Genomic DNA, 26,094 nt, shown 5'->3' with positions numbered 1-26,094 from the left:
ATTTCCCCAGCGATGGAAACAGTATCATGTTAATTATCACAGCCATCTGGTCCGAAGCAGTGAAAAAAAGCTTTCTCTTCCACTCGCAGATTTGTACCTGTCAATCAAAGTCAGCTTCATACAAGCCACTGGGGCTCAGGAACAGCAGAGAAGAACCACACTGAAGACTCTGAGGATTTAGGAGTGGCGTTAAATTAATCTTCAGCTGGCAATTTGACTCTCTACTCTCAATATGTTGTTGCTCCAAAAACAATTCATATTGATTTGGTACTGAGTTTCTAATGTGGACCCTTAATGATATGCCTTGGTGTTACAGTTTTAGAGACACTGAGGGATATTGTTTTTTTGGTTTTGTCTTTCATTTAAGTTTTGACAGGAAATTACAAAAAAGCTTTAACTTATTTACTTTTGTCCTCATGTGTTTTTCACTATATTTGCTTGAAGATTGTATAGAGATACATTATATTGTAATAACAATTAACTACCACTGTCCCCCCCCCCCCCCCCCCCCCCCCCCACACACACACACACACACACACACACAGACACACAGACACAAATAAAAAACTTTGGCTTCAGGGGGGTAGGGGGACAGGGGACAATCCAAAGAGCCTTGGAGGATGATGTTCTCCTCAAGGTGAACGACCACTGACCCATCTACCACCTAAATTATTCTGTAGTTTCAGACACCATTCCAAAGTTGTGGAATTGGGTTACAAGATAATTTCACAGGCCACTTGCTTGTCTTCCTTGGCAGTCCAACTGGCTAATTGAAGGGAGTGATTTCCAGTTTGGGCAACTATTCAGAACATGGCAGTCAAAATCTGAATGATTTCAACTCTCTTTCCTGTCTCTCCCTCTCCTTTTAATATTCTAAATATTTTTCTCGTTCATGCATCCAGATTTTGCGAAGTCAAAAAAAAACAACACTCAAATTTGGTAGCCAGTCTTATTGGATATAACAAACTATACTAAAAACATAAAATACATGTATTTTACAGTTAAAGGTGGACTCTATTTTAGTCCCCCCCCCCCCCCACACACACACGCACACACACTTTGCAAGGGGGTCAAGTTATTTACAGTCAAGGCTTTTCTAACAGTAACAACTTTAAAGTGTGCATTAAAGGGGAATAGTTTTCTAAGATTCCCCTATGGTCCTGGTGTAGTTAACCAATATAGGTTCATTTTATATAGGTTATATTTGAAGAAATGTTATGTTTCCCTGTTAAATTTGTTGGTGTTATGAGTAAGGCCGCATAAAGTATTAAGTGATCTGTGCATGTGCATAATTGAAAAGTTAAAGAGGTAAGTCAAATTGACTGTATATAGGCACCACCATAATTAGGGTGATAGGTTCCTTTTATAAAAAGGAAAATAATTATGTGTATGTGTGTGTGTGTGTGTGTGTGGGGGGGGGGAGTTGATCAACATGAAAATATCATTTTGTGTTTAAATATTTTGTGTTTATTGTGGCTGTTAAACATCATTAATATCACGGCTGCAGCTCAGTTTGTTACCCTCACCATTTATTAGGCTACCTACTTCAAAGGCCAAACACTTACTAAACATGACGCTAATTAATTACTGGAAGTTAAAGTAACTGTGGATCAAGTGAAGTTCACGAAGCTGGGGCTACGGTACCCGGAGAGGAACAAACCTTATCTTCAAACAAAAGCGCGAAACGCTTTCACCTCCCTAGTCAGTCCGTGCGGATCGCGGCAAAGCGCAGCCTCATCACGGAGAACGGTGCTGAGAAAGAGTGAGAGAGAGAGGGAGGGTGTGCATGAGCGTGCGAGAGAGAGAGAGGGAAAGAGAGAAAGCCAAAACCGGAGCCAGAGAGACGAGAAAGATAAAGGAAAGACAGACGGAACGATAGACTTGTGCGTAAAAAAGTAGTTGTATCCCCCTTCTTTTTTCTTTCGCAATTTCCATCAGACATAAACCCAAACCGGCTGCTTGGATGATCCAGAACCTATCGATCAATCAGTACTACACCTGGATTCACTGACCAGACGCACAACAGGCATGTCCCGAAGGAAGCAGAGCAACCCCAGGCAGATCAAACGTAAGTTTGTTTCCCTCCAAATGTTATCTAGCTGCTTAAACGCTTCTCTGGGCTTATTGTAAGCGGAATATTGTAGTGATAGTGACCACGCTGAAGCTGATCAGCAGCACTCAACTATCGCCTCTCATGTGTTGCTTGTCACGGTCCAAACGCTCCGGTCTCCCTCCGCTCATGTTTTTGGTTGTTTGGAAGACTTCATTTACAATCCAAATCCGACGGAGCTGCTGCCTGGAAAGTTTCCTAACTACTGCCAAGTTGCACAAAATGAAGTTATTGGTTGTTTGTTTGAATGACTTTATTACGGTTTTCATTTAAATGTGTAAATTATTTATCAGTGCATCGCTTTGACTGGCTCTGCAAACTACAGCTCTTAAATCACCAGTAATCGTAAATTAAAGGCCATTAATACTTACTGAATCTGTTTAATGATAACGGTATAAACAGCCGAAGTGATTGAACTGTATAGCTTACATATTTTTATTTTGGACTTTTTGACCCACAATGAATCACACACACTCCAACTCCGTCACTCTTTAATGTTTCCCTTTCACGCATTCGATGTGTATTTAATCGTGCATACACACTTTAATTTAAACTTCATGCGATGGAGTACTTGATATTATCCAAAATGAGTGATAGTTGTTCTATTACAGTAAAAGGACTCAAGGAGCAAGTTGTGGCATGTTTTGATTTAGATTTCACTTCACTGCTGCATCATTCATTGCAAGTGTTGACCTCATCTCTCCTATGTGAATCCAAAATGTAGTTGATTATGACATTTGAAACTGAATAGAAATGTATTTGTTTATATGAATGAAAAAATCAGTATAGCTTCACTGTCTACATTTACTTATTATCAGTGTCATCCTCACATTATTAAATTGCAGTCATAATATTTTTGAAAATGAATGGTTTAAACATTTTCTCATAATTATGATGAATTTAAAGACATATTGTCATATAGTAGACATTGTAGATTAGTACACACTCATTCCCACACACCTAAGTACAAGGACATAAACACAACATCTTAAATTCAGGTGACACCTAGGTGGTTGCTAGTGTATGTGTGTGTGTGTGTGTGTGTGTGTGTGTGTGTGTGTGTGTGTGTGTGTGTGTGTGTGTGTGTGTGTGTGTGTGTGTGTGTGTACGTGTGCGTGTGCGTGTGTGCGTGCGTGCGTGTGGGTGTGTGTGCTTGTGTGTGCTCAATTTGTCCACTGCATGCTAGTCCTTTTAGCTGCTCCTGTAAGAGACTTAGAGTAGGCTCTTGTTATTTTGGGGTCAACACATCAAATATTTATCCACTTTAGTAATTTGTCTTCTTTTAGAGTTTCTGTGCTGCACTATAATATGAAGAACTTAGGCCACCATGTATTTCCTCCATGAATGCTTCTTTCCATGTGTGGGTGTGTGTTAGTATGTGTGTATCATGTGAATGAATTCTTGAGGGACATATGCAGGTTGACCTACAAGAGTGTTTTTTTTCTTTTCTTAAGTGATTATGCGACACTACATTTTTGATGTTATCGTGTTTTATTTGAGACATAAGTTTATTTGTTTCATCCTGAAAAATACATGGGTTCCACATTTAGGCAATTTTGGCTGGAATTGGGATTTTTAAATTTAAAAAAAAATACAATTTAGATTTTTTTTTTATTTGTAATCCCTGACTGCAAGTAAGAATTTTTATACGCCAAACAAAACATTTTTAAATCAGACAGTTTGACTATTTCTTTATTTTAGCAGGTCATAGGGATTATTGCTTAAATAATTGCATGAATATATATTTCTTAGCTGTTATTTTTTGCATCCAGCTCCCATGCTCACAGCATTCTAATATTTTAAAGAAAAGAATTCCAACGTTTGTGTTACACTTGTATCGTTGTGGCCTGGTCCTGTGTGAATTAGTTAGTCATGTGTATATTGCTAAAATAGAGCTGGTGTGCAGCCATATAATGAAGCTCGAGTTAGAAACAGAAAGGTCTCAGGGAGCCTAGATCCTCTCTCCTACCCCAGGAACTATGGGAAAAAGGCCGAGGAGGCACTGAACAGAAAGTCGGCACACACAGTCATTCTAAAGGACAAAAAGGTTGTTGGGCGCAGTCCCCCCCTGCATACATTGGACTGTTATCTAAAATTGTGATTTATGCAGTATTTTAATATTTTGCTTATTCTTTCCCCTTGGGTGCTCTCTGAGCGGTGATAAAAAGGCGATGCTGAAAGAGCACCATTAATTTGCTCCGATGACTGGGGAGATATGGCCAGATAATGGGAAAGATAAGCAGAGAAGATATACCATCAGAAACCCGATTATTACCATTAAAATTCCAGCCCAGCAATCTGCAGCTGGCTGATAATTCCTTCTCCGTTTCCACCACTTTGGATGATAAGGCAAAAAATAGTCACTCAGTGCTCCTTGATTAGGCTGCCTGGATATCCCGATAATACAGTGATAAATTATGTATTTTTCTTCCTTGTTTTTTTCCATGAAATGTTACATCTGAATTTATATTTTTTTTCTGGCCCGCTTTCTGTATCCCCCTCTTGTTGTTGCTGTTCCAGGAAAAGAAAACCCCCCATATACTTTTATTGTAATAAGAGTTTGATAGAAAGAGGAGATAGTGGTGGAGGTGTTTTGTGAGGGGGCACATATCAATGTTATCAGCTCATCTCACAGGGCCAGCTGCTCGCTGCTGTTGTTTTTAGCCTTATCACCCTGTGCCAATATGCCAATAAATTGCCCAGATTGTTAGCCATTTCAAGATGGGTCAGTAGAATTTGACAGGAATGATGAAAATATCGCTGATGCTCTGCGGATTGCGATTAGCTGCTGTAATATGATGTGTGAATTCCACCAAGCTCTCTCTATCCCCCCCCCCCCTTCCCTTCCCTTCCCATTTCCTCTCCTCGGTTGATGGTGGTGTCCATACCTCTATTGGTTCTGAGAGGAGAACATTTTGATGCTTAATAGGAAGAAAAGATATGAACAGGCTGAATTGAAACCAGGCCCCTCAGAGTAATTTTTCTGTAAAATTGCCCCCCAAAGTTTCTCGGCATAAAGGGGAATCTGGATGATGTAGGGAGCGTGCCTCCCTCAGTGTTTATAGGAACATATTGAAGAAGCCCTCTGAGGCCAGGGGCGGACGTCTAATGTCAAATGTGCTTATTAAACTGACTTAGTGCTCTCCCCTTTACAATTGTCTTTGCTATATAGACGGCCTGAGAATTCATATTGTTTCCTCTTGCTGTTTAACAGAACATTGTCCAACCAGAATCCACCACCATCTTGTATTGATTTTAATACGTGTTTACTGTAAGTGTGCAACAAAACCGCACAGAGCTTAGCCATCCGTAGACAATCAATGTATTGTGATATTATGACATACATTGTGATACTCACCCTAGATATGTTAACATGCAGTTGAGTAATTTGTTCTCGTTGTTTATCTATCTATCTATCTATCTATCTATCTATCTATCTATCTATCTATCTATCTATCTATCTATCTATCTATCTATCTATCTATCTATCTATCTATCTATCTATCTATCTATCTATCTATCTTTTTTTTTTTTTTAACCAATAATACCTTGTTGTTATAGTTGGAATATAAAATAAAGATGCTTTTGCATCTATGTCCCTAAGTGTTCACCATTATATTTGATAATAATGATGTGCACGACTCACGTGAGGTTGTTTTTCTCTAATTCTGTACTTGCCATGAAGTGACCTTAAATCTAATATAATATGGACTAACTGCAACTCTTGAAGTTTTGTGAGCGCGTCCCTGTTTTTTCTCACCTAGTCAGTTTGGAACGGAACAACGCCTAACACGGTTCTCTGCTCGAGTTAGAGGTGTGTATTTTATCAAAGCGACCATTTTTTTCCCATCTTCGCTTTACAGCTAATCTCTTCTACTCCTTAGCATAAGGCCACTTTATGTAATGTTAGCGTACTGTTTATCATAACAGGTGACATTTATATCTTTAAGGGGCATTTATCAGAGGGAGATTACCGTAGGAAGGGATAAGGGGAGTGTTTACTGAATTGACTGCCAACATTCTGTGTCTGAATTTGTGAATGTGTTTGCTTGTGTATACATTGGTGTATGTACAGTATGTGGGATGAGCATGTGGCTTTTAGCAGAGCTGTTAGCTTGATGTATTTTTTATTTATTTTTTCTCTCAGGGACAAACTCCTTATCCACGTTTTTTCTACAAATTAGCTCAGCTTTTCCATTTTTATATCAGGAAAGCGTGCTGAAGCTGTTTAAGTCGTATATGCAGAGTTTCACCCTTGGCCCAAATATGCTGGCAACTCTAGCAGTCAGATGTTTTGGGGGTGTAAAATCAAAAAATGTTTGCATGCCAGCCTCCCTGTATATTTAAGGGTTTCTCTTTCATTGGGTGACAATCACGGCATGTCTCTTGTGTTTCTCTTGTTGATTTCTGTCAGAAGAAGAATGGTTGTTGAATGCCAACTTTCCCTCAAACATCTGTTCCTTGCCAATAACAGCTTGTGCATTGCTGCGTCTTAGCTGAAGGATCCCACATTGCCTCCTCACTTTTGACACAAAACAACAATGAAGAGGAATGTCATCTTCTTGTAATGTTTTTCTGTTGTGTCCAAAGTGCAATGCTTTTCTATATAAAATGCTTTTCTATATGAAAAAGTATTTTATAATGGTGCTTTAACTGTTTGTGTCACTGTCTTCCTAGCTATAAGGAGATGAATGTATAGCGGCTGTTGTTTCCTTTGTTCACAACAGTACTGTCTTAGGTGTTGGATGGCTTAAGGTTGGCAGGCGATGGCTTGACAGTGCCTAATCCTACACTATGTGTCGCTATGTCTGTGGTGACTGGACAGCAGTGTGAGCTGTGGGCTGGGTTGCTGAAAGGTGGAGGTCACTTCCTCACACCGTTTCCTCTTTATCTTCCTCTTTCCTGAATTCCAATGCTATTATTCCTATAACTTGTCCAGGCTGTCACCATTGTGTTTTCATTCAGGGATTTTAACTGTGACCAATATAAACATAGGGTTAATTTTAGAAATATTCAATGATCAAAAATATGTTACAAATGTTACTGTTGTCTGTTTGTTTTCTTTTACATTGAACATTTCAGTCCCTGACGGTATTTCTCTGTTTATTTAGATTTGATATCATTGATGCCCGTTGAGCCCCCAGGTAACAATTGACTTTCAGCCTGCTTTAAGTTAATAGCCTTGTCTCTTGCTTGTAGGGATCAATATTGGTATTAATTAATCACCATTATCAAGAGCAGGATCTAGTTCCATTCGTTGTTACATCAGCAAAATATCAATAAAGAAAGTGGACTCCCTGATCGTCATGGCAACTTCATCTCTTAGGTCAAAGAGAGTTTATCTTATCTTGCTGCTGAGAGTGGCAAACTGCTTAGGAATCTAGTTTAGACTGAAAGATCATTGATTTAAGCCTTTTTTACCCCAACCTTGTTGTTTCAGGAGAAAGAAGGAGGGGGTATACAGAGAAAGGCTGCATTCTAATCACAACAAAGATGTAAGATTTAAATATTGATGTCCAAAGGCCATTACAGCAAAAAGGGCCCCTGGTCTCGCTGTTGTTCAAGTACGTCCTTTTAAGACCCAGACAAAGCTTTGATTTGATTATCAGAGGTGTCACCGTGGAGTATGTCTGTATAGCTGACAGTGTGGGACTGCAGGGAAGATCAGTTTCCTGCTGTCAAGGCCACAAAATGTTAACAGATCTCACACTGCTATAGTAGGCATGCAATGTGTCCTGGAAGTCACTACTTATGAAAGTCACAATTTTTTTATCAAACAACATTTTATTTGCAAAAAAAACAAAAAACTATGTCATCAAGTCATCTTTAAGTCAATCTTGAATGAAACATGTTGTGATTTCATAAATAAGGATTACATGTTTTCAGTTCTTCAGTGATAAAGTAACCTTTATCATTTTTGTTTGTTTGTTGACTAAAACTAATTGGGCACACAAAACCTTATATTGTTATCGTATTATTTCTAATGCTTCTGCGTAGAAATAATTATTATTTGGTAATTTTAACAGAGATGGTCGCCTATACTTCTCTTACTGTTTTTAAAAACCTATAAATGTAATTACATGTGTGTGAAATCTTTTCCTGAAAAAAGTAAAGGAAGTCAATTACATTTAGAAGAAATTGTACACATCACGCATTTTTATTAATTATGATTCAGCTAGAATTCAGAAAAACATTTGTATTCTTTCACGTTGGAAATAATATTTTTTTGTTCATGCATTATGCAATAAAAGACAATCTTTTAGTCTTTAGTAAGCGGGTAAGTATAATAGAGTAAAGTAAATTGCTCTCATGTTAAATTGGTTCTGGTATGTTTTATTTGGGTAGTGGAAGCCTGGGTGCCTGGATGCCTCATCTTACTGCAGTATGCTCCTCAGAGTTGGAGCGGAGTGCAGGGGCACTGCCTGCTTTTCTTTTTTTCTTCCTCTTTTTGCCTTCGGGACACAATTGCCTCATTTAACATTCTCTATTTGGCCCGTGCCAAGAGGGGAAATAGCCAGGGTGAGTAAGAGAGGCCGCCACACATCATGGATTCTTCTTTCATTTAACTTGCACAGTCCCTTTTCACCTTGGTGATGCACATGGATCAGGAATGAAGATATTGCTCAATTAAGGGGATTTCTGAGGTTGCTCCTGTGGTATTGCAGTTATTTTTGCAGCATGCAGAGGTTTTGATGTATCATGGATATGGATATTGGGTTCATCGTATCTGTGTGATGCTTTGACATTTCCGTAGGCCGGAAGAGAAAAAGCTCTGTGCCTGAAAACACATCTTGCCTCTGCCATATTCGAGAAATCAGTCAGAATAAGTCAGTTCAGTCTGTCAGTCTTATACAGCAGAGATGTTAATTACTTTACGTCTTTATCTGGATTGTATTTGATTTTTTTTCAGCGTAATAACTGCAGCAAATTAAAACATTTTTATGAATATGTCAACATTTCTTGGATGATTACATTATATGGTTTCCTTATTAATATGAATAATTTTTAGGAGCAGGTCGCAATGTCCAAGCAATGCAATGCCACCAAAAAATACAAATAATACTGGCTGAGCCTTGACCTAAAATTATGATTTTTTTTTCCAAATTAGAAGACAGAAGATAATGGTCATTTTTAGAAGAGCTTACATTAACAGGATAGTTTGGTAAGCATAATTTTCTAAAGTGGCTGGCATACAAGAAAGTGACTACCTAAAAGCTGTTCAGTGGAAATCTCTGGCTTGGCAGGAATTACTGAGGATGTATTTGTGGGGGGCAGCACGATGCAGAAGTTTGCATTGGAATGAAATGCAGCAGGCTCTATAGTTAAGAGATAGGTTGCAACAGAGGATTAAGTAACAAGCTTTTCAGTTCAATTTGTACATCAGCATTTTCTGCCAGACGAACAGCACAAAACACATAGCATCTTAAGGCTGCAGTGGAAAATCACTAATGACATGGCTTTGTAAATAGATAAACAATTTATGTCAAATATGCTGAAAATATAAAACAAACTTCAAAACATGTTAATACTTTAAAGAGGCTGTGTTTTGATTTGCACCATTGCAAAGCTGCTAAAGCTGTTGACAGCACAGCTTACACATCATGTGATCAGTTGCCGTATCTGCCGAGCAGCGAGCACAGCTACCGAAAAAGTGATAATGAGACCATTTTACATTGGGAACACTTTGACGACGATCGATTATATTTACAGTAATTTATGCAGATCAGATTGTGTAATATTAAACAGTGACGGAAAGAATGATGTGATGCAAGGAACAAGTATCCTGCTCCTTATTATTTCAAAGCAGGCTTTGTGAAATGACAGGGTAAACATCCATAGAGAAATACAGTGGTATTATTTTGGAGTCAGTCAATATTCTTTCTTTGGCTATTTCAGAGAATGCTTATCTAGTAATTACTGAAGCTGTTGACATTGAGCAAGTGCTGTAGCCAACTAAAAATGCCTTTTGTCTTATGATATCAGATTGTATTTTATCTAAGGTTCAGACACGTGCATTCCTGAAAACCAAAGATAACAGACTTAAACTCTTTATTTCTAGCATGGTTTGAGAATTAAGAGCCTTGTTTAGAAAAAGTACAATCATTACAGTCTGCCTCCATTTCTATTTTGAAATACTGACAATTTTCCCCCCTCAGGTTCAGTCTAGGATGTGCTTGTGAGCCTCTGAGACATACATTTGACCATAATCAAGTTTGTTTTCAGCTTCAGAAACAGGATAACAACTGGGTCAGATGATAAGCTCGGGCAAAACAGGAAAAAAAGCCTCCTCTGATAGACGAGGAGAAAATCTGATTGATTGATGTCTGCTGGCTTTGCCACCATCACAAGCCAGTTGACAGTTAGTTTGGGATCAGATGATTTCACTCTTAAGATTGGGGTTGAGGGGAGGCTAGGCAAATATGAAGGACACAAAGGTCAATGGCTTCTCTCCTCCTCTGTATCTATCTCTTCCTTGCAATAGCTTGCTTTGACAATCGGTAATATGTTGCTAAGCTTTGTGGCAGCAGGACACATGGTCATAGTTTGTACAGTAATATCCTATTGCAGTAATCTCACAAGGAATGATTGAAAGTGGTGGAGGAATCTGGTACTAGCAGGGACCCGTTGACATCATCAGCTGCTGTGGACTGGCAGATGTCTCCTGACTTGTTTGAACTGAATTTTCCCATGGTATTGACTAAGTTAAACAACAGGCTTCACTTGAAGTGAATCTGTTATTGTAAGCAGGATCTGATAAGACTGCACCATATTATGAGTTTTTGTAGCGAAGAGGCCAAAAATGGAATCTTCTGCGAGTGTCTCTTTGCGGTTTTGGAAAAAGATGAACATGGAACTGTGACAAAGGATGATTGGATGCATATTGTAAATAAACACCCAAGTCTTTCACGATCCCCTCTCGGTCACTAGATAAAGACGTTCCATACAACATTTCAGCTGCTCTGGCTGCTTAGATTGTGAATTAAGTAGATGAAATGACAAGGGTTGATCTGGTGTTGACCTCGTATGGCAAAAATGACAGTAACACGTGGTTTAGGTTGAACCAAAACAAAGTCTTGGAAGACCTTTTTGTGGTCATAAAAATCCATACAATATCCATCTTGGCTATTTTTCTCCCTTTAGTTAATGTTATGGAACTGACATGTATTAAGAAAGGTCTTTAGTGCTCAAAGTAATGTCTGGGATATTCAGTAGAAGGCATTGGTTTCTCCTCCATCCCTAATAGACATAACAGACATGTCCATTAGCTTTGTATCGAGCTGCTTTCAAGATCAAGGTCTCACTTGTAATGAAGTAGCTATGCAAATGCATGTCAAGTTTCACTATTGTTAAACATCACTTGTTCTATCAAGTTTTTATTGAAAGAAATATTGCCTCCATTCAAAGCCATTAACTAAACATTAAAAAGGATAATCCTAAAACAATTCCAATCCAAATGGAACCGGACATCATTTAGGGGAAAAGACAACAACTCTTTGTTTGTTTGAAGTGGATGATATGACATCCTTCTTGTCAAAGACTCAGGGCTTATAAAGGGATTTGTAATTACCATAATTATCTCTTATATGTTTTCACCTAATGATGTCCATTAAATGCCTGAGGCTTCATTTAGAGACTGCCTCACTGTAGGTTGGCATAGACTCATAATACAGCATGTAACATTACATAGTGCACAAGTAATGAACTTCTTTCATCAAAGATGTTTATCACGCAGTGCTTCTGGGGGAGAAGCCAATATACTTCAGCTTTTTGTTACAGTTGGATTATACAATTCTCATAGTTCCCACTTATCTTTCAAATTTTCTCTACATGTGATATCAACCCAATTGGCTTCATGTCTAAACAGGATGGCTCTCTAATCTGGACCACTGTTCATTTCATGTAAAACATCTCATTTTGTGGCTTAGGCTGGTGGCTGTCTTATCATTACATAATTCACTGCCCTCTTACTGATTTTCTTTGTGTCAATTTATTTAAATTCCCCCATGTTTATATATTTCCTGTCGCCTTTCTTTCCAAATGATTGCTTTTCATAAGTTCAAAGACTCATCTTTAAGACTTTTGTAACTTTACAGATATAAATTCACAGTGGAGCGAAAGGTTATTTTTTGGGGGTGAGCAGAAGAAGGAAGAGTTAGCACATGTCCATCTCTGTCTCGAGGCTAAATCCAGAGGTTGAACTAAACCAGATTAAAAACACAGATATAGCACTAACATTTCACACCTCAGCAAGTACAGCGTTTGAGAGATCATGCCCGCATACATGTGTGCTGTTCTGCTCCTATGCTAAGGCACTCAGTCCTGCATGTGGCTCTGCTCCTGTGGTTGCCTTGGTCTTTGTCCGCTACCTATCAGCATATCAGCACTGTCTCTGAAGCCCAGTTGTATAATGCACCATTTATGGCTTTGTGAAGGGAGATGGCGGTCGGACGGCGGAATAGCTCCAGGCCTTCCCCTCAGTGAGTGGATTAACGGCGGCCTGCTTTAGCGCACACTACCGCGGTGTGAAATCGGCCCCGCTTCGGCGCAGGCGATGAAACTCCCTCTCTCTATTTCTCTCTCTTTTTTCCCCCTCTCTGTTTCCTCACCTTCATGCAAAGCCTCTCCCAGCCATCTGTGAAATGTGGAAACTCTGTGTCTAAGTTGAGTTCAGATCCCATCCCCTCCGTCAAGCTGAGGCCAGGAAGCAAATGGGCAGGCAGTCGGCAAAGGGGGTTTGCAGGAGGAGGGAAGGCGAAAGAGAGAGGAGGAGGAGAAGGGTGGTGGTAGTGGTGGTGGTGGTGGGGATCAGCTCACTGATGTCGTGCCGCGTGTGCAGGAACCCTGCCTGTTCTCCGCGGGCGAGTTGGAGGAGGGTACAGGCCTGGGTGCTGGCCGAGAGATCTCTGGTTCCTGCTTGCAGGTCCAAATCCCCCCTCTGTGTGTCTGTGTGGAGGCGAGGCAGTGGCACAGCTCCCCTGAGCCCCTGCCCAGTCCTTTGAAGATAAGATGGTGATACAGGGTCCCTTTCGGTACGTCGCTAACCGATGGTCTTTGTGTGACTCACATGCCTCTCTTCTTTCAAGCCTGCAGCTAAAACACCTATGGTCTTTACTGAAACGAATCAGCTGTATGGCCTTTGGTCAAATTAGATCATGAATGGGTGCTAAATCCTAGATTGTACGTTTAGAATACCCTCTTTTTTTTTGCAATATTTCATGCTGATAACGTACAGTTCTGCTGAGGTTGATATCTCTATTTGATTATCCTCCATTGAGAAGAAACAGTTCTCTAAAGTCACCTTTTTTTTTTTTTTTGAGTTTTCCATGGCATCGAGTTGTCATCTTAACTCCAAAGATTTTTCTGCTGTCTGTGCTGTATTGCTCTTCATCCTGACAGTTTTTTAAACATGTTCCTCATCTGCATTTATAACTATATTTTGGGGCACTTGTAGGCCAATTCTCCCACTTCTGGCTCTCCACAGCAGCTTTTTACAAGAGTAACCATCATAATCAGGCCTTCAATTTATGGACTCAGTATTCCCTTTTTTCCTCTATCCTGTGGCTTTGGGGTTCAGATCTGTGCATAATGTCTTGTGATTGCATGGCATTATGGTGGTTTGGAAAGCCGAGTCGAGGTCCAGCCACGTATCCTCTTTCCATAGACAATGTGGATCTCTGTGTCTCTCTGAGCTCATCAGGGATGGGGCGTTGATTGCTTTTTGATACCCCTCCAATGTGGATGAGGTCCTGCATACATCAGCTAATTAGAATGTACTTATAGTGTGTGTTTTTGTGTGACAGACCCCACAGTTTTCAACAGATCTTCAGTCCAAGTGCTCCAAGCACAGTTGCGAGAGGCTTATCAAATTTCTGTCAAGAAAAGAGAAGCTGTAGTTTAGTGTGTGTGTGTGTGTGTGTGTGTGTGTGTGTGTGTGTGTGTGTGTGTGTGTGTGTGTGTGTGTGTGTGTGTGTGTGTGTGTGTGTGTGTGTGTGTGTGTGTGTGTGTGTGTGTGTGTGTGTGTGTGTGTGTGTGTGTGTGTGTGTGTGTGTGTGTGTGTGTGCCTGCGTGTGTCTGTGTGTAGTTTGTGTGTGTGTGAATTGTTTGGGGGTGTGGGATCTGATGACAGGGAAAATTAAACAAAGAAAATGAAAAGAGAATGTATAACGACAAAAGTTACATCAGTGTTTTCGTAAAGAATCCACCAACCCCCATGTATAGCACAAGTAAGTGAACATTTTATAGCTGAATTTAAACTGAAATAAACAACTTTCTTTAAAAGATGAGGTGAGACAAATAAGTTTGTGGTATCCCCCTGTATATCTTTATATCTTTATGTGTCACTGAGAGACCTTTGAAAAGTTCTGCTTTTGCCCCGCAGCCTTTTTGGATTTTTGGGCTATTTGGCAAGGCCATGTTAATCTAGTTTGTGCCTTCTTCCTCACACACACACACACACACACACACACACACACACACACACACACACAAATAATATACCTTTCTTTATTTAAGCATACAATCCCCCCCTAACACACAAAGAAAGAGTTGCGTTCACTAGACCTCCTTACCCATGCTATGATGTGTGGAAGGTGCTGGGGCATTTCTATATTTCATAAAGCCATCCTATTACACCCCCTTGGCTTGTTGGGAACAGAACATCGTGGTCTAGGCCCCAAACAGTGGAGAATAAAGTGTAGGATTTGGCACTGTAACAGAAATCTTACTGCTGTTTCCTCAGCCAATCTTGACTTGTATCTTAATTCCAATAAAGTGTTTTGTTTTACACAGTATAAGCCAGATCCAAGCATGAACACTCCACTCTATTTCTGCAGCCATACTTTATTGAATATCATTTCAGATAAGAGGTGTAATCCCTTGGGTTGGAGTGATGTATATTGACCAGCTCAATGATAGGATACTGCACATGTCTCTGATATGAAAGTGATAAATAAATATTTTTGTCAGGGACGTAACTGAGTGGCCTGGCATATTGAAAACTGTTTAAATCGATATCCGTCACCAATTTTTTTGGACTCTCTTCCTTTAAAGTCTATGTAAAATCTTAGTCATATATTTATCACAAATAATGGCAAGCTGTTATTTTTTTTATTTTGGGTCCTGCCACATTTATAGTACAGAAGTAAATCAAAATTGTATGTTTCTTTGGTGTGAGTGTGGTGGCGCTTACACTGTGAGCTTGGACAATAAGACTCGTGTTATTTTCTCCCCCCTGATTGACTGGCCTTCTTTCATCAAGAGAGAGTAGTTTTTTCCTGACTCATGAGAAATGACAGCTCACTGCAAGACTTAATTCCCGGGTCATTGTTGAGACAGAAACTGCACTTAATTTGGTTACGTTATTGTAAACATTTTTTTTTAGGTGCATGTGTATTTACTGACACATGTGAATGTTAACCTCTTTGAACAAAAGTTTAGTATGAGAACGTAAAAGTGAACTGGCAGATTTAGAACTTAGTGGGCATGAATAAAATGCAAATTTATATTTGAAGCATTTTGAAAAATATATACTGCAAAAGCAGTGGTGGAGCTACCAAATCTATTTCCAAAACACAGCGAGGAAAGCAATGGCCTTTGTGCCCAGAACTGTCCGAATTTATGAGCTTGCAGAGAGTGCTATGTTTACTTTACTTTGCATAAGAAAGAGAAATGAATGCTCTGGGTATCCTGTAAAGAGAAACATGAAAGGAATCACCAAGAGTTCTTTAGGCCCTTTCTCTCGTGTTTTGTGTAATGCAGCTTCTTTACCGCCTAGGTAGTTTCTACCATCAGGCTGTTATTTGAAGTCAGCAGAAGTCAACAATATTTGCTTTTCAGCAATTCTGGCCCACTGTGTCTCTCTGTTGCATTTGAAAGTGTGACCAGTGTGGAGTCTCTATCAGTTTACTCTTTGGAAGAAATAGCTCATATTCTGTGTCTGTTTAGTCAGACTGATGATGAGGTCCTTGTAAGTGTGGTGTTGGTGCTCATTATTGTCATGGGGTAAAAAGAAAAGATGGACAGCTGTGGTTGGGGAAGGGTATGAGCAGTAATTTGGAAGTCGGACAAAGAGGATGGAGGGTGCATGAATCATAGCAGCTCAAACCTGCTGGGGTGCGATCTCACCAAAGCTTTACAAACTGTCAAATCTCAGGCCACCAACCTACCAGAAGAAAAGTGACAGAGGGTATTGAAAGAAAGGAAAACACATAGATTTCAACAATTGCCAGGAAAAATCTGTATGGCTAGATCTGTAGGTTTTTATTCTTCAATTTCTTTTTAATTTAAATGAGAAACTTTTTATCCGAAACAAATTAAGTCAACCAACTCCTAATAATCGCTGTTTATTTAATATTTTTTGTGGCTGTAAAAGATCCTTACATGAGTAAAATAATTCTAAATTAACTCAATTCAAATGTTCTACTTCAGCAAATTTTAATATTTAATGCCATCTTTTCTATTCAGAAACATATTGTGTCCAAGACCCAGTGCATGGGTAATTCATCTACTTTTATGCTCCTTGTACATAAGGCTTCTTCTTTACTGCAACCCTACATCCATAGAGCTCACTAAATGAACCGCAGACAACCTATTTCCCATATACTTTACTATACATTTGCCTATTTCAGCAAGCAATCTTTGTTGATTTAAGTGCTATTTCTAATGGCATTATCCAATGATTCTGTACAAAAATTGCTCCTTTGCTCCTGTTGAGGCGTGTGTGGGTGGGTTAGAGGGAAGGCTGTGAGGCTGTAGAGACCCCAGCGTTATCAGCACCAGATGCAGGTTGACTTCAGAGTTTCAATGGAAGGTAAAGAGAGAGAGGGGGGGAAATTAATGAGAGCCATAAAGCCAGCAGGATAAATAATTAGCCAACTGGTTCGAAGATCCTTCCCTTCATTTGAGGCTGCAAATAATTTCCCTTGGCAAAGTTTGTTTGTCAAAACTGCAGCATGATGCTATTGGCTCATTTTTGTTGCAATTGCAATAGTGTGCATTTTTATGTTCACTTGTCGTTGTTTTTTTATGTACTGCCCCTTCATCATTTGTCATGAATAACCAAGTGACAGGTTTTTCTGTCCTGCCACCGATAATTGGCTGGACTAGTGCTTCCTTCAAATGTGTGCAGCACAGACAGACTTAACAAAAGACAATTCAGCTGTCATAACGTTCTTCATAAATCAACTGGATGAGGGTGTCATATTTGTGTCCACATTTTGTTTAGAATAATCAGAAAGACATAATGTTGCTTGTATACTAGTGGCTGATGTTTCTGAGCTGAGTTTCTAGAACAGTGTGTGTTGTAAAACACATTTTTGTGTATAGATACAGCACCAGACATGCTTAAAACTACAGTTCTGTCCAACAACTGATGTAATTTTACTGAACTGATGGTTACTTTGTCACGCCCTTGTCAGGATCAAAGCTAATTTTTGCTGCATTAGAGGACATTTTGTGCAGGTGTACTGTGTGTTGATCTGAAGTGTTTACATGCAGTTCACTCCCTGAGGATTTTGTATTATTGTTGTCACACTATATGGAGCACAGCCGCTTGTATTGTTCTAATACTCCAGCAGTCGGTTTAAAAAGAGCTGAGCAATCACTGAAAGACTTGCATTATCCTCCAGTCTTTGATCGTTATTCATGTTTCAGCGCAAAGTAATCTTCCACTCTAATCTCTTTCACAGATATAAATAAACAAGTAATGCTCCAAACGAGAGAGAGCACATGAGTGAACATCCAGAGGATTATGGAAATTTTTGAATAAATGGGTGTTTAAAAAAAATGACTTTTTATTAAGATTGTAATAAATTTGTTTTCACTTCATGAATCTGGAGAGGGTATGAAGTTAATATTATTTAATTCAGATATTCTTTGCGATTGAATGATGAAGTGATGATCTTTTAATGTTTTTTGGCAGATAAAAAAATACATTCTGTATTAACTTTGCAGTTTTACTTATTTGTACCTCCTTGTAAAAAGTGGTATTCTATATCAAAATTCCCCTAAACAAGTGTAGGAGATATATCTGATGTTTACTATCCATTTTAGATTTTTATTTTGGTCATTCAATTATCTGTTTTTCTATACTATATACTGTCTCCAATCACATGGAGCAGAGTATTTTATAGAAAAACATTGAGCTAAACATATAAATATTCTATAATTAAGTGGTTTGTTTTCGAGTGAAGCCTTCTGAGTACTTTTCCAAGTGAAAACGTAAGCATAGGCTTTTCCCATTTGTCCCAGTTAAAATCTCCTTGGAGTAGGTTTGATATAAAATGAAAAGCCCCAAATTATTAATATCCAAATCAAGATGCCCATATTGCTGATTGATATTTAATACCAATTCTTTTTGTCATCTCTTTGAACTTGACATTTGGTAAGTCAGAAATCAATTATGTCTCGTTCCCAAATGAAAGGCTGAAAAAAAAAAAAAAACTAGTTTAGGACTTTAAAGTCAGACTAGTTCGCCTTTGACATGGCACATTACAAAGGGAAAGGAAAATCACACTGCATACCTGATCCATAAAAAAGCCTTTGAAATGGATTGCTGGGTGGGATCCAGTCTGGCACAAGTCATGGCATTGATGGCACAGCCCCTGGGCACAGGGATACTTGGCCTGGACAAGACGGTTGCTGGGCCTATATCAGTGGGCACTAGCCCATCCTTTGGGAGCTCCTAAGCCATGCCGTCTGAAGAAGAACTGATGGGGTTGGCAGCACATATGGGCATGCTACGGGTTTTATTTCAGTCAAAAACAGCCTCGATGTTATCGCCTTCAGTCACCGGCACAGCAGCATCAGCAGGGCTGACCGAGATGATTAGACTTCACAGATTAAAAGCCTTCCTGCAAATTAACTTCAAAACAAAAAACATTCTTTGGTTCCATCTGCACTGTTTCTCTTTAGTATCACCATACGTACATCCCAGGTGCACAAATCTAATTGCAAAGCACCATTTCTATCTTCTATGCTGTGTTGAGTTGACTATTTGTTTCAGCTAATTGGAAATTTCACTTTAACCTTGTCTGTACGTTAGCTTATCATAAATGATATTGATATGATAAGCCTGAATTCAGCTAGCCTCTGCTGTTTTTTATGGCATGAAAAAGTTGACAGCTGCAACAGTTTTCAGATGAAGTTAATTTAGAACCATCCACAGGGTAATAAAGCTTCCACCTTTGATGAGAAGTTGAAAAGAGTGTTTCACTGTTGGCTTGGCAAAACATTAGACATGACTGCAGGCAGGCAGGGGCAGGCTAGGGATCGAGCTGTTTTAATAGGGCTCATCCAAAGGTGACTAGAGCACTTCATGCACTGAACCTTAGGTGTGAGCTGGGGCTGCTAGTACATATCTTTTGTCTTTCATTATCTTTATTTCCTTATTATTTTAAATGGCCGGTGTGTGTGTTTTTTTTTCTTCACAAGAAGCTTTTTTGATATCCATTTAGATTGGAGCTTCATTAAAAAACCTCAGACAATGGAGTGACTTCTAATTAAGAAGCGCCGCATCTGGCCCCTGGCACCCTATCCCGTTGTTCCATCTATTTTGCTGGGGAGAATTCATTTGTTTCTTAATTAAGAAAAACACCAATAGCGTGAAAAATCTGCTTATGGTACCTGAATCCTAATTAGTTAAATAGTGAGGGGAAGAGGAAAACACATTCCAGTAGCCCTAGAAATGAACTCAGAGCTGATAAAAATGAACTAACTAGCCTTGCATAAATCGAAGCTGGGGAGAAAGTGTACCATCATTATGGCTAAGACAATATGCAAACTATCTTCAAAGAAATCAAATTGCCGGAATGTTTTCATTTGCATGTATTAACCATTAACATAATGAGGAGAAGTGACATTGGACCCGGATTGTGTGTCTGTTCGGATTGATAACTCTGCTGCATCTGCAAATAGTCTTCTCTGCAAAATTATGCTAGCAGTCAAATCAGTGTTGAACTGTGGAGGGAGAGGGAGAGTGATGGAAGAGTGAGAGAAAGACAGAGACACACAAACAGAGGGAGAGAGAGAGAGAGAGAGAGAGAGAGGAGGCTTTTGCTCTTTTTGTTTTATCAGTGAGCTCTGTTCAAACCTGGTGCAGTGTTGAATCGCAGCCATCATCCTCTGACAGCTATCCTTAAACAGGAAGGGGCCGCGAGTCATTGTCTCTAAGGCTCTGCAGAAAGCTGTATGTGTTTCATCTGTGTGTGATTGGGGGCAAGGGGATGTGCCCATGTGGCCGCATGCTGGAGACAGACCTCAAGTGGGCACACTTCACACACTCCCCCCCCCCCCCCCCCCCCCCCACCCACCCACACACACACCCCGCTTACATATAAGCCACGCGCACACAGGCCTGCAAATAGACTTTTGCAAACATGTAGGCCCCCCCCCCCCCCCCCCCCCGCCAAAAAAAAACAAAAAAACAATAACAACACACACACATCTTAGTGCTTCCAGGATACCAAAGACTCACTTATCTGTTCCGTAATGTTTCAACATGGCCCACATTGGCGAGTTGGTGGGCAGCCAGCCAAATGTACTGTGTGCTCTCCTACTGCAGGCATCACACAACAACTGTCTTCAATATTCAAATAATTTTTTCCAACATGCTACTTCCCAGGATCAGCCTCTTAGGTCGAATTATTCAATTAAGTGTCTGTTTATTACTGATACCAAAGCTGTGTGGCGGGTCTACTTATCACCTTTTTTGCAGATTGGTGTTCTTGCAAAATACCACCATAAAGATTGCCTTGGCTGTAATTAAAATGGCAGAGAGACAAATTTGGCGCAGGGCTAAGACATGGGGAAATGAAGGTGGTAGGGGGAGAATTGCAGGGGCTATATTCTGTCATCTCAATGGAAGAGTCGAAACTGTGGAACAGCTGAATTTTGGTCAGAACACTACTGTACACCACATCGGGATAGGTATATAAAAAGGAAACTTATGGTGCTTTTGTTGTCATCATGAAGCCTTTTTGTTCCGAGAATGTTGAGGAAAAAGAGTAGCTACTTAAGACTCTTAGTAAATCAAGCCGAATTTAAGAGTCGGTGATAGTTTGTGTTGCAGAGCGGATGCATCCAAACGACAGCCGGGCTTGCATCCATCCACAGGGCTGTGTGTTTGATGAGATATTGGCAAGCTATGGGGACACGTGTTCCTGTGCCTCGTGGCAAACATACCTTTCACCGTCTTTGACTCCACCAGCCTCTGTGACTTCTCAGAGAAAAAATATGAAAGAAATCAAAGCGCCAATAAGCAGAGGGTGTTAAGCCTGAGCGGAAAAAAAAGAAAAAGAAAGACCCTAGCGACTTTGGATTTTGACAGAATCTTCATGCGCTTTCTGACAAAAATTTGCATTGTTATCAGAGATAACTAGTGATGTTTTTACTTGGTAGTACATTTTTGTGAAATATGTAAAATGTAAACCGAGCCTCTAACGATCCCCTTAATGACGAGGATCTTGCTTTTTTTCCTCCGAATCGCGTCTTAGCGGCTTCTCAGTGCAGGGTGTCTGATATCCGAATATTAAAAGGGAGTTTCAAGCTCATCTGCAAATGTGATTTGCACATATCACACTTCTGCAGTCGTCAAGCTGCTTCATCGCCAAGCTTCTGAGCAAAGAAGGCTGGGGAGGGGAGGGAGAAAAAAGAAAAAGAAAGATGCACATATGGGTTGCTATTGATGTATTCCATTTCTGACCTAATTTAAATCCTTGCCAGGAAGCTCATATGCATACTGTACATTTGCTAAATTACAAAGTGTAAACCTTGCCTCCTCACAGAGACAGGTGTAAACATCAATGTTGTCATAATGCATCACAAGTAAATATGATAACGGCGCCATGCTGCAATAGAGCACAAAATAATTTGGACATCATTTTGATGCCTGAGGGGCCCTGGGGAATGCCCTGCAGAATGAAGGTGGCCCATTGACATGCTATACACGCCAAGATATAATTATTGCTGCCTGTCTTTGTTCCCCCCAAGCTTCCTCTCAGAGCACTAGTAATTTGCTTGTGATATTTTGGTATTCTTTAGGATTGAGTTATTCTCTGTGGACTTGAGTATTACATGGTTTAAATGAAGATGCAACTAAGTTATTCTAATGCCACATTCCAAGATGATATATTGGAATAGATTAATTGTCAGCTGGTATTAGCCTAATGCTGTTATGTAGCGATATTTTTTTTTTTCAGCATACATATTCCAGAATATATTTGACATAAACAAGGAATTACATTTTTTTTTCCTGCAAAGCACTTCTTGTTAACAATGTTCTTTATAATGATCTTTAAAACTGAAAAAATAAATAAAAAATTTGACATTGTTTTAAACGTTTCCTAAAGTACATCGGGATTCAGGAACTGCAGACATAACACCATAACAGGAAAAGTTGATGCAAGTAGACGGACGCTATTTTATAAAGTCTGATTTTATAATTTATGAGAGATTCTGACACCTAAACAACTTCTGTTCCTTCCCATTTCGGTTGTCATCGCTTGCTATCTATGTGGAACATTGCTGATAATAAGGGCAATGCCAGAATATCTTTAGGGTATGCAATGTGTGGAGCTGCGGTTTGTTGTCATGATAATCCCCTCATTTGTAATGTCGGGATCAGCAGGTTACGGCTCTCCACTTGACTGCCATGTCAAGACTTGGGACTGGCGAGGTGGATTGTCATTTCTGAAGCAATATTTTGACAGCGCCTTCACTTTACTCGTATGCTTCAGCTCAAAGGTCAGAACTGTGCCACTTCCATTTACTGTGTGTGAACACTCATTCCCCCAGGAGCTTTCTACATCTCCCCCTGCAGTCTTTCTGTCTGACAAACACACATGCACATAGTCTGCCTCTCAGCCTTCCACAATTTAACTCACTTGTTTTTTTTTAAAATAGATTCCTAAATCTCCAAAATTAAAGGGCCATTACAACTTATAAACCTTTGTCATAGAGTAAAAGAAAAAGGCAGCACTTTTCAGTTTAGCTTATTCTGCAATACCTCTTTCTCCTCCTGCAATCAGTCTAATTAGTGTACCGCAAAGACAAACACCTCTCCATCAGTCAGCATGGTTCAGGCTTATATCAAACAGACATTGCCGAGTTTTTTTTTTTTTTTTTTTAACATAGTCAAGAAGGATTGTAACTACTGCACAATGTCTCAAATGTGTAGCTGTCATCCATCTTTCTGTGTGCTTAGTGACACTTCTCATACACTCAAACAGGTAATGTCAACCAAATAAGGCATGTGTCAGTAATACAAAAAGACATTGTTGCTGCTCTTTTGTTACCTGCTCTGCCAGCTATCATATAGAAAGTGATGGAGTGACGGTGTTTTGGAGTCCCATGCAGCTTCCAGAGCCCCGGGGTATTATGGGTGTAAATCTCCCTCACACAGTTCTGCACAACGCAAGGGAGAGCATCATCATTAGACGGAGCAGATGGGGAGCTTCGGCCCTGTTTTTCTCTCTCCTCTGTCCGCCTGTACTGCTGGAATCTGGTTTGATACAATGGAAGAGGAAGTAAGCAACAGCCAGGCTTAGAAAATGAATGATGAAATCCGCATGAAATCCGATGAAAGAAAGGAAATCTGATTCATCATTTATTTGTTAGGCAATAATAGTGGAGCTTTGCTGAAGTGTGTGTTCTGTAAAGTCTGTGCTCATTGTTTTGGTTTTAATAAAGCAGCACATGGCTGGGCTGCAACTTCCAGTGAAGGCTCACAATCACAAAATAAGATGTCATGTATTTAAAAAACAAGAATTCAATACAACTGTTTTATAGTAGTAATGTGTCAAACTTTTAACATTTTGGGGTTTTCAGTGTGACCTTGAATTATGAGTTATGATATAATCTAATTTTGGCCTGACAAAGAAAATAAATGTAAAGACTTCCTTTTTTTGTTCTGAGAACTTGTGATAGATATTTTTGGTAGTTTTGTTGCTTTCCATTTTGATGAAAAAAAAAATACATTTCATTTATACTGTTTTAACTATTCAGCCATTTCATTTTGCACTTTTAAACTACACTTTTTTCAATATTTTCTTATACATGTTCGTAGGCTCTTAATATCTATGAGGACACACAAACTAGTTCACTTTTTAGAAGAAATCTTTGAATTAAAATTTTAATTTCAAGTATATGCAACAACGCACCAGATAACAATTGTTAAATATTTCATAAAGAGCCAATATTCAGTTGCTATATCAGTTTAAGCCTGATTTCATGCAGCTAATCAGTGCAATCATTTATCAATGAGGGGTATTTATCTCTCGCAGCCACTAGCTCTCCATTGATGCAGCAGTATTTAACAGTGTGCTAGAGGCCTGCTATCCAGGGAGCTGTGTGTGTGAGTGCATGTGTGTGGTGTCTAAGGCACTGGCAGAATTCTAATCTTCCAGCAAGAAGCTTCACATGGCCAGATCGAGAATTAGAGGGGAGGCTGACAGGGGGAGGGAAGGGGAGGAGGAAAAAAACCCATCTTGGTTTGTGTTTTAAAGGACAGTGCTTTGAATGTCATTTGACAATTTCCTTTTAATTAGAAGTAATTTACAGAAAGATGCCCACCAGCTAATCTTTACAGGATAATTAACTTCTATTTTCTTTACTTTTAATTAAAAAGTGGAAAAGATTTAGATGATCCATAAAGAATTGTTCTTTTGAAATGTTCATCAGACTTCACACTTCTTTTGGCATTGGTAATATTTAGATCCTATCTACTCCTTACAGTTATTGCTATGATTTTCTACTCCTTATCCGAGGTATTAAGAAGTGGAACTATCAATAGTGGAAATAGGAACCGGAGGAGAATTAGAATTGAATTAATGAAGAATTTATTGCAAAAGGAACCCCAATCCTTCATAATACTGGAATGGAATTGACATCTTAGACATATCCATTTCATAGAAATTCCTTGATTGGAAAATATTGTTTTATCTATTATTTGAAACAGTAATCATTTTGCTTTTTCTGAAGGCTCCACATTGTGTTCTTTGAACAGTCACTTCACTAAAAGATAATTGTTGCAGAGGCAGTTTTTGCATTCACTATAGTCGCCCAAGACTTGTGCACCCCTACCTCACAGATTAAACAGCCCCATTATATTTAAACGTTGAAAACACAGAAGTGTTTGATGCTTCTGCACGATGTAAACCCCATCGGCCTCATCAGGGCTGGTGGAGAAAAAGTATTTTCTTGCCACTGTTAGCTCCTTCCAAAAGACTTTACTTAGTGGAGATAAAGTGAGCCAATATGAGGTGAGCATGCAGTAGACAGAGCTTCCACTCGTCTGCAGACGAGCCAATGGCTGAAGATGGATGCCCCCACTTAACCATGATAGCTCCCTGGAGGAGCCTCAGTCAATGGCTTCATTAAAAGTGAACGTTCTGGTGAAAAGCTCGCTTATAAACCAGTAATTAAGAGCCCACATATTTTACCTGCTTTGTTTTAGCTGTCACATCTGGTGTACAGGCACATGGTTAACTTTTATTTCCTTATAAGTAACAAAATGACACTAATAAATCATTCAGTTAGAGGACAAGTAAATGTGCAACAGGAAGGATTTAAAGATTCTCAAATACAGCCAACTGGTAACTTAAAAAGCATTTGTGTGCAAGGGCAAGTTTTTGTTGCTCATACAAAGCAAATGTTAGCCTGTAAAAGATGTATTAGCTCGGCACATAGTAATTTGAGCACTGGCTTTGTGACTTTTATGGACAGACCCTTGTACCAGTGTCCACTTGGATTTGTGTGTATGTGTTTGTAAACTCTAGAAAGGCAAGAACAGGCAGTACAGTGAAGCAGGACCCAGCTAACTCCACAGAGAAACTGGCTGGCATCTGCTGAAGCCCTCGGGCATGCTCAGAGGTGCCTCCAGCATTTTAATGGCATAGTCAAATGCCAGCATGTTTTTATGCCTTTCCAATTTAAATTCATTGGATAAAGAAGTAAGAGCGTGTTTTTCCCCTTCAACAGTCCAGACAGAA

The 26,094-nt window shown here is 39.5% G+C and overlaps 1 protein-coding gene across 1 annotated transcript in view; it reads left to right on the top strand.

Annotated features, from left to right (window-relative positions):
* The first annotated feature begins 1,715 nt into the window (after window positions 1-1,715).
* zfpm2a (zinc finger protein, FOG family member 2a) overlaps window positions 1,716-26,094 on the top strand; it is a 106,443-nt gene continuing 82,064 nt past the window's right edge. The window contains exon 1 of the mRNA XM_079343446.1: window positions 1,716-2,068. Within this exon, the coding sequence (XP_079199572.1) occupies window positions 2,029-2,068 (40 nt within the window). The 5' untranslated portion in view covers window positions 1,716-2,028. The remainder of the gene's footprint in view (window positions 2,069-26,094) is intronic.

Source organism: Symphodus melops (genome assembly GCF_947650265.1).
Source record: "Symphodus melops genome assembly, chromosome: 5".
NCBI classification, from domain to species: domain Eukaryota; kingdom Metazoa; phylum Chordata; class Actinopteri; order Labriformes; family Labridae; genus Symphodus; species Symphodus melops.
The sequence above is the reverse complement of the archived record's forward strand: the minus strand, read 5'-3'. Positions and strand labels throughout refer to the sequence as shown.